We start from the raw sequence: 13,274 nt of genomic DNA, 5'->3' as shown, positions 1-13,274 counted from the left end.
TGGTATGTGTGTGTGTGTGTGTGAGAAGAGATTGGTTGTGGTCCCTAAGGAAGAGGACCATGAGGACAGCTTCAGCAGCTACTGCTGCTTCTGGCGTCGCCTGCAAGGGAAAGGAGTAGGAGAACTGCTGGAGAGGGTAAGTAAAGGTGGCTTTTTAAGTTCATTTTTCTTGATTACCATTTTAATTATTGGGTAGTATGTGATGTGTCTGCTGTTTGAAATATTTTATTGGTGTCTGGTAAAGGTTTCAAAATTTCCTTGAGTCTTTAATTATTGGATATTCTATTCATTAGCTGTTTTGAAATTATTTTATTAATATGATTTTATAATTATGATTCATGATTTATATATCTTGATTTTATTGATTGTTTCATGAGGAATGGTGACATTTTTGTTTTTCATTGTTGCACTGTATAGAGTCTGGCGTGATGTGTTTTACAGTTCAGTTTTTGTCTGCACATTTCTATTTATACTTTATGTGGCTTTATTCTGTATTTGGTGAGGGTTTGTGTTCTGCATGCAAAGACTGAGAGGAAGCATTCTTTTAGCAAGTGGTTTCTCTGTAGGGATCTGTAGTAGCTTGGCCTGTTCTGTTTTCCTGATAGGAGGTGTATTGATATTTTAGATTCTGGTGTAATATTTGTGGTATTCTTTTTCATAGGTAGGGTTGTTATTCTTTGAGTTTTGGCAAATAGTACTGTGATACGGGAGGACCATGCTGAAATATAGGGGTGTGTACATATATATGTAAATTATATTGTATATGTAATTGGGTACCCATGGGCCAGTATGGAGAAAAATCCCCCGGGCCACTATTTTCCCTCAATCCGCCCCTGGTATTGGTAATTCAATTTACTTAGGGCGCCTGTGCTCTAGCCCACGCCCAATCCATGTTCCACTTAGCAAGCATGAAACTTAGGAAAACGAGGGGTAGGAGCAGCCCTGACCCTATTTCAGGTTGCAGGGTGGTCTGTAGAAAAATTGGTTTCCTGTTACTTGAGCCTCAGCCGACCCAAAACCAGGGATCCATCGCACCCGGTCCACCAGTTTTACAAAGGAATATAAAAAGGAGAGCGGATCGGTTCCCTAAATCAGGCATCACATACTAGAAGGCGGACCAGAGCGAATCAATGTTACCGTCAATTTTTACGCAAGATGCAAATCATTGATGGAGGGAGGTGGCGCCGAAGAAGTCTCTTGCCCTGGGCGCCAAATTGTCTAGCTACGCCACTGTGCTTGTGACTTGTAATGGCCACTATTGTAAACAGAATACTGGTCTTGATGGACCCTTGATCTGACCCAGTATATGATATCTTAAGTTCTTATGTTCTAATGTGTTTTTAGGAAAGAATGAATGTACATTATTTTGTGAAACATTTAGTTTTATTCTACTATATTTATGGTTATTTTAATTGATTTTACCCTTGCTGTATATTCTGCTTATTTAAAATATTAAAGCTTCTTGATGATAGCTATGGCTTTGCTTCTTAGGACTGTGTAACTATTGAAAATCCAGAAGTCGTAGCTCTGCAAGCACCAATAGATTCTGCTGCACTGAAAAATAGCGAAAAGGGGATTGGACAGTCTGTGCACAAATTCACATTCACAAGGGTAAGTTAATTTTCTTGACGCTTATTTGTTCCTCTGTCAAGCAAGCATGAATAAGCCAGAACGTATGGGCAATTAAACAGTCTGATTCTCCAGGTCCACACCAGTTCTAAGTCAGCTGCTCTGGGGCTGGTGTTAATTTTTGAGATTAAAAATGTGCACATCAGGTGTGCACACTTCTTGCATGAGGCTATTACCTATTTCCCCCTTACCAACATGGCATTTACATGTGATGAGCGCATTTAGCTACGCGCTGGTTTGGATGCACATTTTGGATGCGCTAATTCCTTAATTGCATATGGGTTATGGATGCACATCCAACCACGGGGTTAACCAGTGCACTAGCCTGAGCACACGTATTACATCGGCCTGTGAGTGACTTACAAGGCAGCATGAGTGTGGTACCTCATATTTGCTCAATAAAACTTACTGAGCTCTTAACAGTTAGGTCTGTGTAGGTGTCAACTATGTATTATGGCTGATTCATCCTGCTGTCTACAGAGAACCCTGTTTACAGGTAAGTTGTAATGTTTTCTCTGAAGGTAATCAGATCACCAGTTTTGCATGTGGGTAACATGGTGGAGAGTGGTAGTTTTCAGAGCTTTTTAGACATTTTTAAAACACATATTTGAGCATGTGTGAGTTCTTGCACTCTAAGTCCTGCAGTATGCCTCAGGTTGGTTTTCTCCCTTCTAGTTCTGTAGGGGATTTTTTAAACTTTAGAAATTATTTTTTTCAGCAGTTCTGTCACCAGGCCTGTTCTTAAACTACTGGCCTTCTCGTCAAGGTTTTTCCTAATCACTTTCAGCATTTCTTTTTTTTTTTTTTTATTCTGCTGTCAGTTTTTAAACCATGTCAGTAAAGGCCAGTGGCTTAAAACTATGCCCCATGTGCACATGAAAGGTTCCTCATGGATCATCACAATGACTGCTACTGACGTTTTTGGGGAAGGAATGTGATTCATCCCTTTAGTAGTCTCTGCTCAAAGATATTGCCATGCTTAAGTTTTTTGCAAGATGACTTGCCAAAGGCAGAATTGAAGCAGAGCTATCAGATTGTACTATCCATTAGTGGCACAGGAAGTGCCAAAGGATAGGCCCAAGAGATTGATCTGGTTTAGAGCTGACACTGAGATTGTATCTAAGCGCTCACGCAAGAACCCAGTGGAGACCAAGGAATGTTGATGCCAGTCTCCTCCGAGACACAGCTCCAGGAGCAGGAGAGGCTGCTTTCAGCCGCCTCCTCAGAAACTGCATCGGGAGGCAGCTCTCCCTCCTATTTAGGGTTCTTGCTTTGTCTCCAGCTATTCAGCTTGGGGCTTTTGGCAACCCTAAACTCTAGAAGACCAATCCAGCTGCTGAGACTTATGGTCTGTTTTTTTTTTTTTTTTTTTTTTTTTTTAAATCTGATTTTTGAGGGAGAACCACAGAAGGTACATAAAAGGCAGGGTTGCTCAACACATGAAGAGTGAAAAGCAGCTTGATTCACTACCTCCTCCTCCTCCTCTCCCACTCAGCACCGTTTTGGCACTGTTGTCGTGCATTTGGTGCCAGGTCGGACAAGTTCAGAGAGGGGAAACTTCTTGAGCTCTTCAGTGTCCATTCTCCTTGAAGCTCCAGGAGTTGACTTTTTTATTACCAAAAAGCAGTCTGTTCAAGGATCCATGCCAACCCAAAATTGCTTTCAGTTTTCACTGAGATTCTGAGCAGTCATTTGGGGTCCCCCTACAGGTCAGATGAGCCTGAGCTCTCTACATACAAGGAACAGGTATTCTCCTTAGGAACTTTCCTTCTCATTTTGTACAAGTTATGGCCAAATTCCTACCAGCTGAAGGTTGAAGAACAGAGGGCCATTTCTTATTGAGCTCCGGAAGTGCCTGGATGCCTCTAAGGAGGATGTAATTAGTAGAACATGGGGAAACGCCACATTCCATGCCCCCGGAAAGTAAATGCCAAGTGCTCTATTCAGGCAGTTCAGAGGTTTGTCTGATTCCAGTTGTCACATTATTCAGTGGTAGTCAAATCTATCCTGATAAGAGCCAAGAAGTTTTGAGACACATTCCTTAGTAACTCCTAGACATGAGCGTTAGACCTTGGATTGTTTTAGGAAGAAGCAGTAGCAGAATGCTTTGTTAGCTCTGGCGGGATGCCAGCAATGAAATTTTCACTCAATGCTGTGAATATTCAGATCTAGTGACTTTGCTAGAAACGGACCTCCCATATAAAAGGCATTTAGACTGCACCATCAACTTCCGTGTCCTAGGACTTGAGTGCCTATATTTATAATCGTTGGCCCAGGACAGAGAAAATGGCAGCAAGTCTTCGGGGGTAAGGCTCGATGCTCGATACTAGAGAGAAGTCAAAGAAGCTCTTGTGAGACCCTGGAGCGAAACACATACTGTCTGTTAATGGCATTGTAGAATTTGAAGGAGACTCAAAGAACTTTAACACTAATATATTGTGCGCAGAAAACAAACATGGTAGCTTACATACAACTCAAATGTAAATCTTCACACAATCCAGCTTACAGACCCATAGTATCTCCTAATGGGTCTCTTAGAACCTTTGGTGCAATCTTTGGACTTATTTTTTGCAACCTTTTGTTCAAACCGTGCCCCATTATGTTAAGGATTCATCACGTATGTTGAGCAAACTTGCTGCTGTGGTGCAGACTCTCAGTGCTTGCAGCTGTAGCCTCTGTGAGGATGTGCAGGAAAGGCTTGCTGATGTGTATTGGAGGGAATTTCTAGAGAGAGACGTTCAAGGAGCCACAAAACCTTCAGACCCTCTCCACTACTTCCTCCAAATCATCCTCTTTCAGGAGCTATCCGAGTCTGAATACTAGGAAGCGGCTTTTCCAGCAAAGAAACTTCCATAGTTCACTTTCTACAGGCAGCATGAGCGTTTCAGGCCTTGCTACTAAGTTGAAGCTCTAAGCCTCATGCTGCTATCAGGTCAAGCTCGTGCGTGCATTTTTGACTAAATTCAGAAACTATAATTAGTGCTTTAGCTTTTGTTCAGGAAGGCCCCCCCCCCCCCCCCCAATGGGAATGAGGCTGAAGGTTTGGATAAAAACTAAACCGCTGAGTCCTTCAGAAAATGACAGAAACACCATTTGGAGTGCCTTCCAAATTAGCCTCCTAGAAGCGCAGTGACAATACCTATTCCATTTGACAGTTTCATCCTTTTGTGGTCAAACCTATACCATAACAATAGAGAAGGCAGGTACTTCCAGTTTCTCAAGGAAACTGGAGGATGCTGTCCATTCTGGACCTAAGAACCTTGAAAGAGAGATTTTGGGTTTTTTTTTTTTGTTTTTGTTTTTCTAAAAAAAAAAAAAAAGAATTAGAAACCTTTCTGATGCAATTCTTTTCTTTGCATAAACGTTGCATGTGTCTTTTCACCAGACATTTTACTATGCAAATTTTCCTGATGCTATAATTTAGATTTTGATTTGATCTGATCTGGCATCATGTTTGACCTAGATATTTAGTGTACCCATCAGATTTATTTCCTATGCTGTATGGCAGTTTTTCAACTAAGTAAATAGTTGATTGATTGGGAGGTGGGAGGAATATACACACAATGTAGTTTAAATACTATACTGAAATAAAACTTTTTTTTTTTTTTTCTGTCAGCAAGGATGATCTGCCACAACAACTGGGTGATGTCATCTGATGACACTGATGGAGAGAGGAGGTCTTGGAGCTCCAAAAAGCCTTCAAGGCTTTTCTGAGCAGGCATGGCTGTTCTGTGTGAGCGCATGCAGTCTGGGTTTTTTTGTTTTGGTTTTTTTTCAGCACTGACAATTAGCTCCATGTCAGCCTAAATGCAATCAGACACCATAAGGCCAATGTTCCATGTTTATTGTCAAGGCAAAATCTAAGGAACTGTCTATCATATTCTATCTAGTCTGCCCATCACATCTTTCTCAGCTTTACTATTCCTTTCCCTCCCTGCTTTCTTGAATTCTGATAGTGTTTGTTTCTACCATCTCCATTGGGAGATCATTCCATGCGTCCACCACCTTTTTTTTTTTTTTTTAATTAAATTTAATTTAGATTTTATTCAAAATCCAGGAAAAAACAAGGTAATACAATAAAATACCGGATGTACATCATAACCAGATAAACATAACCATAATTTTACACAATATCTCTAGTCCACATTAAACTTGGGGGGGGGGGGAGAAAAAAAAATTAAATAATTAAGGAAAAGTGAGGTGTAGATAGGGTATTGTCTGACTATAGATTATCTACCCACAAGAGAGAGGAAAAAGAAACAGCATCTCAGTTTTATCTGCAATAAATCTTTCTAGTTGTAAATGGTCAAACACAAATCTCATATTCTGATACAAAACTAAATATTTGCATGAAAATTTAAGGTGCTAGATGCCTGGTCCTCCTTAAATCCCATAGGGGGCAAAAGCTTTGAGTTGGGACCCTGCTAGGCAGGAAGAGCTCTGTAGCTGGTACCCTGCTAGGCAGTTAAGAGGCAGAGCCTAGCTGGGATCAGGAGGCCCTGCTTCTCCAGGAGTAGGAGTTCCTGACTCTCTCTCTGGGAAGTATCAGTTGGGAGTACACTGCAAAAATAAGCAGTCTACTGTGATGTTTTGCTGTTTATAATAGTGTAGGTTGAAATTATATAAGAAAAAGCTGGAGTCGGCATGAGTCATATTCCAACCCACAAGATATGTCATACTCTGTTTCCTTCATTAATAATATCTTTTCTTCCATCTTCACCTTGCTCAGCTCAGGTAGACCAAGGAACTACTGGCAATGTTCCCATCTTAAACTTGACAGTTCTTGGAGACAAATCCAGAAATTATTGAAGAAGAAAATCTTAGTAATTTTTTTTTTTGTTGTTTCTGATTCTGATCTAAGTTATGTGATGTCTTGGTAGTTTCAAAATTTGAATGTTTCTTTTTATGGTTAGAAATGAAGAATTTTTCCAGATATTTCTAGAGGCACCCAAGAAAGGAGGGGGTTTCTGACTTTCAGAAAAGATACTTTAGGCTTGGGAGCTATGTTTACTTTATTTTATCCATGTGAATGTTTTGTTAAATAGAGTGATATTTTATTTTCCCCTGAACAACTTAAATCTTTCCTTGATGCTAGGAGAGTGTTAATATTTTCTCCTGTCCCCATAGCTTCCCAGTAGTCTTGATTTAGTATTAATATTCCTTTCCTTTAGAGTCCTCTCACTAATGTTATTCCTTATGTAATGTCATCTCCATTTTTTTTCTTTACCGTCCTCAAGCAGTGTGTTTTTTCTTTTGTATGTCATGAGAACTTCTATATTGTATTTTCTGTTTTTAGATGGATGGAATGTCTTTTCTTTGTCTTTTTCTAGAAAGTCTTTTGTGCTTTGCTAAAATTTAAAATCTAAAAGAAAAATTTAAGAACTTATTTTTAGAATTTTTCCAATTTATTAAGCAAATATAAAGCATAAAAATTTGTGGCTTATACATTTTCCTGTCCAGAAAATACTTCAGCAAATGAGATGCCTAAAATATAGTTGATTAGAAATTTTGAAGATATACCAGAAGCTGTAAACCCCCCCCCCCCCCCCCCCATAGCTAGGACTCTCTCTCTCTCCATCCAAGAAAGAAATTAAATCTGAAGATCCGCTTGAGCTTTTTCAGCTTTTTTTTTTTTTTTCTGATATTTGAACCTTGGTACCTTTTGGAATGTTCAGGGTGAACTTAAGTTATTCCTGCAACTTAAATAGTGAATTTTGTATTGGATCCAGATAGAGACTGAATGCTAAGGCTATTCTTTAAACCTAGGGATGATTGTTCCAGAATCTTAAGGTTATAGAGTTTTCCTAATGTGGCAAAAGCCAGCCAAAAGAAAAGGAGACCTTAATGTTGTGCCCAAAGTATTACACAATGGGAGCCTTGTTTTTCCTTTCAATTCTTTGTAAATATGTTATAAAGTACCATAGCGTGAAATGTTTTCTTTGTTTGCTCAGTTGACCTTTCTTGGTGATCAGCTGATTCCTGGGTCTACCTCATTCTCTTTATTTGGGGTATATTAGGACCAGTGGGGCCCAATTACAGCTGTGTTACCCTTTCAGTAGCTGCCTGCTTGAGAAGGATGTCCTGAAGTAGGTTACATTCTCTTCCGTGTTTTGTTTTTTTTCCTGTGTACATTCATATGATATTTGTTGGGTTTTTTTTTGTGTCTTCGTCCCACAGTTTGACTTGTGTGAAGAATGTTTTAATTCCCTTTTTCTTTAGCTTCTGAAATTATTCTATTTGTGTTTCTGAACACTTTGCTTACACAAGATATTCTTGTACATTTTTTTTTTTAAATGCATAAACAAGTAAACAAAAAAACTGAATCATGCTGAATGGGAGCTGCCATGCATGCCTAGAAAGGTCTTAAAATTTTCTTGCATGGATCTGGAAAAATCAGATGGTGTCACCCACGTGTGACTGGCGAGCTGCTGTTTTCAGAGAATATCTGTTACAGATAAGCAACTTTGCTTTTCCATTATAGCAAGAAAAGTCCTGGCGAGATTTTAACTGTGTTCTCGCTTTGCATCTCATTTTTGTAATACACCTCGTCCTCCATACAAGACAAACAGCAAAACCCTTTATTTGACTTCAGTTATGCAGGGAGACCAGCTTTTTAACCCTTTTGAAAATTATTTACAGAGTAATTGAAGAAATCAGAACTTAATGTAAATGACATGAAATCAAGAATACTGCACATTCAGAGTCCTTATGTTACACTTTTGGTTCAAATATTGGTGTCAAAAAGGATAATGGTTTGTCAGGATACAGAGATAGGTGAAGTGTGTAGATTAATAGTTTAGCCCATTGTTTAAAATGGTACCTCTTGCTAGCTGAGAGAAGGGGCATGTTTCCAAGGTGCCTAGGTTTAGAGGGGACCAATATGAAATGTTTATTTTTAAGCTAGGAAGTGCAGGAAAGTGAGAAAGCACCCAGTTCAGTACAAAAATGACTACATGTAATATCTATGAAATATAGGGTCAGATTCCAAGCGACTTTGCTGGGTGATCAATATGGCTGCAGGTCAGGAGATATCAGGATGTCCCAATGACAAGTGTACACACAGAGCCTATGGGGCAGAACATATGTTTTATAGCCTATTGGACTTTGTATGGAAACACTTACTTATGCTGACAAATTTAGGCTAGGTCTAGGTATGAAATGTCCTTATCCTGGACTATCTTTTGTTCTGCTAGTCTCTTTAGCTAGACGTTGCAGATCAGAATTCTGCCAAATGTTAACTTTTCATTTCATCTAGGACTTTAAGCAATAAAGCCTAGCCTTCATAAGTAAAATGTGTGTTAAGCTTTTTAATACTTTTTTTTTTTTTCCTAACCATTTAGGTTTTTGGACCAGATACTACTCAGACTGGATTCTTTGATGGTACAATAAAGGATTTAGTTAAAGCTTTCATTGATGGGCAGAATGCACTGGTATTCACCTATGGTGTTACCAATGCAGGCAAAACCTACACTATTCAAGGTATGAAAGACTTGGGGATTAGTGACAATATTCTGTACATTGCCACATGAAGATACAGATAATAGATTCCAGTGTTCAAATATACCTCATATGAAGGAATCAACTCTTGCTAATATGCAAGAATAACAAATTTACACTTTTTAAAATTTTTTTACAAAAAGCTTCTTTATTAACACTTAATAGGGATATATAAACTCTCAAAATTGTGTAATATAGTGCATGAGATGTTTTAAATAAGATATATACTAAAGTTTGATAATATGGAACACGGTGTACTATATATATTGCTTGTTTGTATGTTTGGAGAAGATTGAGTTGAGTTTTAGTGAATGAGTGTGATGAGTAGTGTGTGGGGTACACTGGATGAGACTAGCATAATATATCTAATATAATACCAAAATTGTGGTATGTTTGTGCATTTTGTCATTGTTTTGTCCATGTTAGGAACTTTATTTTTGTATTGCACTTTATTGCACACTATTTTGTGAGTTTATATAATCCCTATTTTTTATTTAAGTGTTTAAATCATATTTAAATGTAATTATTTACAAAAATGTTCATGCATATTTAGCAAGAGTTGATCCCTTCATATGAGTATTCTGTACAGCCAAATGTTCTTTACTGCCTGGTTGCTATACAAAAGCAGCCAATAGCTTACAGCACTGCTTTTAAACTGAGCTCTTAGCTTATAGTGATGGAATAAGCTATTGCAATTGTTCCCTCTCCTCCCCCCCCCCCCCCCCCCCCCACCTTAGTTATTGTTATATATTCACATTGAGTTAAGGAGTATTTGGTGAAATTTTATTAGTCTCTTGAAAATGACTTTTACACTCTTATGGAAGGGCAATTATCTACATTTAGAAAAGTGTCTGCTTGTTTTTTGAGGTGGTATATTGTGAGGAATCCTTCAACAATTAGACATGTTTATATGTGGCTGCAATAACACTTTAGAGCCTGTCTGCTCTACTGGTTTTAGCCAGTACATACAATATGCTGTTAACAAGCCAAATGTTAATCTGTCTTCAGCATTCTGTACTCTCATATCCATTCCGATTGCTTAAATTCTGCAGAAGTTTTTACTTTGATTCTGTTCAATAATCTAATGGTTGTAACACAGATCATACTAAAAGAACTCTTAAATCTAATTATGCTAGAATGAATGCTTTACTTTATATAATAAGGTTCTCCAAAGGATGCTGGCATATTACCTCGCTCTCTTGATATAATTTTTAACCACATAAACAGAAGACACTATTTGAAAATGAATATGAAACCTTATCTGAGCAATGATATTATGAGGATGGATTTTGGTCAAGTCAAGCATGAGGAAGCGATGAAAGCCACTCTTCTCTCTACCCTCAAGGAGGTAAGTCTTCTTTTTTTTTTTTTTTTTTTTTTTAAGTAAGCACTTATACAAACAAGTCTTATAGAAGTGATTCTTCCACCATGGTGGTCATTTTCTTATCTGAGATATGAGAGAGAATTTTACTAATCGGAACGTAGCTGAAGAATGAGTGCACTGCAGCTTGTAGAGGTGTTTATCTTCTTTTTCTCTTAACTTTGACTCTGGGTTATCATCAACCCTTGGTGACGTTAATCACGGCATAATAATCTTTCTCTGTCAAGTAGATTATCCTCTGATGCTGCCAATATGAAAAAGCATTCTCGGAGCCTCAAGTTTTTTAGGAGCATGCGTAGACATTTCATTTATTACTCTGAAATTGATTATATGCCTTTTCTATTGGCATTAAGGCAAGTTAAATAAAGCACAGAACCAATACATATAAAAAGCTTCCTCAATCTATCTACTCATATGACCAGACACATGAGACTTTTGGTCTAGTGTTTTTTCACTGTTTTGTAATTTGTGTTTGAAAGTCCTGTTAAAACTTGTTAGTTAAGTTGATATATATTTTTTTTCCTTTTGTTGCCATTGCTTCATGGTCCATTTGTGGCTCCTTGTTGGGCCTAACATATTTTTATCAATTTATTTATTTTTTTAAGATTCTTTTATTTCAGTCCATAATCTCTCACAGTGATTTCGAAGGAGGCCAGTGGTTTGAAGGTGTAGTTGTTAGATGTCCATACCAGACTCACAAAGATCATGATGTCCCTAGTTTCAATATCTTTGCCAAGATGTCAGCTAGGGTCATCCAGCTTCTAAAGACTTGACATCTTCAATTCAGCTGAAAAATCCAGTGCTGAAGAAACAGGGAGCCATGCTCACTGCTTGTGGCTCATCAGCATCAAGGGACAGTTCCCACTCTTCACTATTCCCTCTAAGCTGTGCACTGCGTGGCCCCCCGCCCCCCCCCCCAGCAGGGATCAGATCGGGTAGGGAGAAACCAAATCCCTGCCCTATCCGATCAGTTTCATCACACCTCCCTACATGCCATCCCGGGCAGCAGGCTGTCATGTTTTATCCAAATGTCATCTGCTGCGGAGGGGTCGATCTCGCAGCTCTTACTGTGAGATCAGCCCTATGGCAGAAGGGGATGACATTTGGATAAATAAGACTCCTGCTGTCACGCACCCCACAATCAGTAGGCTGCCACAGAGCCTGTCCAGTGGCTGAAGAGAGAGAGGATGCGGTGGCTGCCAGCAGACCTCATCCTGCTGGTAGCTGAAGAGAGGAGGAGGACATGATGGCCACTGGCCAACCCCATTCTGCTGAAGATGAGGCCCAGGCCCTGGTGTTTGTATGTGTGTCTAGGTGAGAACCTAGATAGCAGCGTGATGAGTGCCTGGGTGTTGAAGTTAGAGCCAATCAGTGTGGGTGTGAATGGACCAGGCTGCAGGGTCATTCGGGCCAAATAATGTTGGACAATGCAACAACTGTGGCTTACATCAATTGGCAGGGAGGTACCAAAAGCCAAGTGTCTCAGGAAGTAAATTAACCAATGGGATGGGCAGAGGTGTATCTCCAGATCTCAGCCTCACACGTTGCAGGCAAAGACAGCACACGAGCAGACTTTCTCAGTGGGGAGAATCTGGACACAGGAGAATGGGCATTGTCAGACAAGGCATTTCAGCTGATTTGGGATCACTGGGATCTCCCCTTCCTAGACCTGTGGCGACTTTGCACAATACGAAAGTTCTGCAATTCTTCAGCTGTAGAAGAGATCTGAAATCATTGGGGATCAATGCCTTAGTGCAGGAGTGGCTGAGACAAGTTGCTGTATGTCTTTCCTCCATGGCCCATGTTGGGCAGATTGATTTGAAGGATCGAAAGCTACAGAGGGGTGGTGCTCTTGGTTGCTCCAAGGATTTTCCCCACCCCTTAATGTTTAATTATCCCCTTGCAGGTCACTACCAGATTAAGAGTACACCATATAAATTTAAGAACTCTAATTTACTCATCCCTACTCCCTTAGCAACCCATTCTTATCTAAGAATTCAATATTAAGATGAAGGCAATAGTCCAGCAGTGAGAGGCTGTACACACAACTTTTTTTTTTTTTTTTTTTTAAACTAGCTGGTGAGAGGTTGTATGTGTGCACCCGGTGCAAAGAACTCCTGGCTCTGAGAATGAGTCTGATCTCTGGAGGCTGGTGTGGCAGACCTGGAGGTGCTGATGCAGATAGAAGTATATAGAAGAGACTTTCAGGGACATAGTAGCCAAGTCTGTACTCCAGTCTGGCAGCCCCGCTAATACCTTGTAGGAAGGTCACCTGGTCAGTGACCTACACCCTGGTGTAGCAAGAAATGATCCTGTAGTAAGGACCTGATCTCTAGGAGATGCATTATCCTCTTGCACTGAGGATGTCTCCCAGGGCTAGTGGCCAGGAGGGATGAGTTAGGTTGGCTGTCTTATTTGGTGATTCAGTCTCAATGTGTGGATGAGATGCTGCTGCAAGGAAGAGGGATTCAGTTTGTAAGGAACTTCTGAAAGGATGGACTCATCTTAATTAGGGTGGAACCAGGCTGCTGGCACCAACCTTTTAAAAAGGAGAAAATATCTTTTAAACTAGAACAAGGGGGAAAGCAGACAGTTGCTAAGCAGTGTGTGGTTCAGATAGGAGGTTTCTTCAAAAGATACTAATGAAATAGGAGAAACAGGGTGTTCCAATAAAAGAATAAGTAGTCCATTACCTCAAAGTAAAAAACCACCAGAGTTAAGATTACAAATTATCCCTGACAGCTAATAAGCAGGTTCTTAAATTAAA

At 39.6% G+C, this 13,274-nt stretch overlaps 1 protein-coding gene across 2 annotated transcripts in view; it reads left to right on the top strand.

Moving 5' to 3' along the window:
• Positions 1 to 13,274, top strand: part of LOC115085370 (kinesin-like protein KIF20A) — a 128,848-nt gene that overhangs the window by 34,954 nt on the left and 80,620 nt on the right. For both annotated transcript variants that reach the window (XM_029591304.1, XM_029591305.1), the window contains exons 4-6: positions 1,492 to 1,611; positions 8,970 to 9,108; positions 10,290 to 10,474. In XM_029591304.1, coding sequence (XP_029447164.1) covers positions 1,492 to 1,611; positions 8,970 to 9,108; positions 10,290 to 10,474 — 444 coding nt within the window. The remainder of the gene's footprint in view (positions 1 to 1,491; positions 1,612 to 8,969; positions 9,109 to 10,289; positions 10,475 to 13,274) is intronic.

The sequence above is a fragment of the Rhinatrema bivittatum genome, chromosome 2 (genome assembly GCF_901001135.1).
Source record: "Rhinatrema bivittatum chromosome 2, aRhiBiv1.1, whole genome shotgun sequence".
Taxonomy (NCBI): Eukaryota; Metazoa; Chordata; class Amphibia; order Gymnophiona; family Rhinatrematidae; genus Rhinatrema; species Rhinatrema bivittatum.
This window is presented reverse-complemented; position numbering and strand designations above follow the sequence as displayed.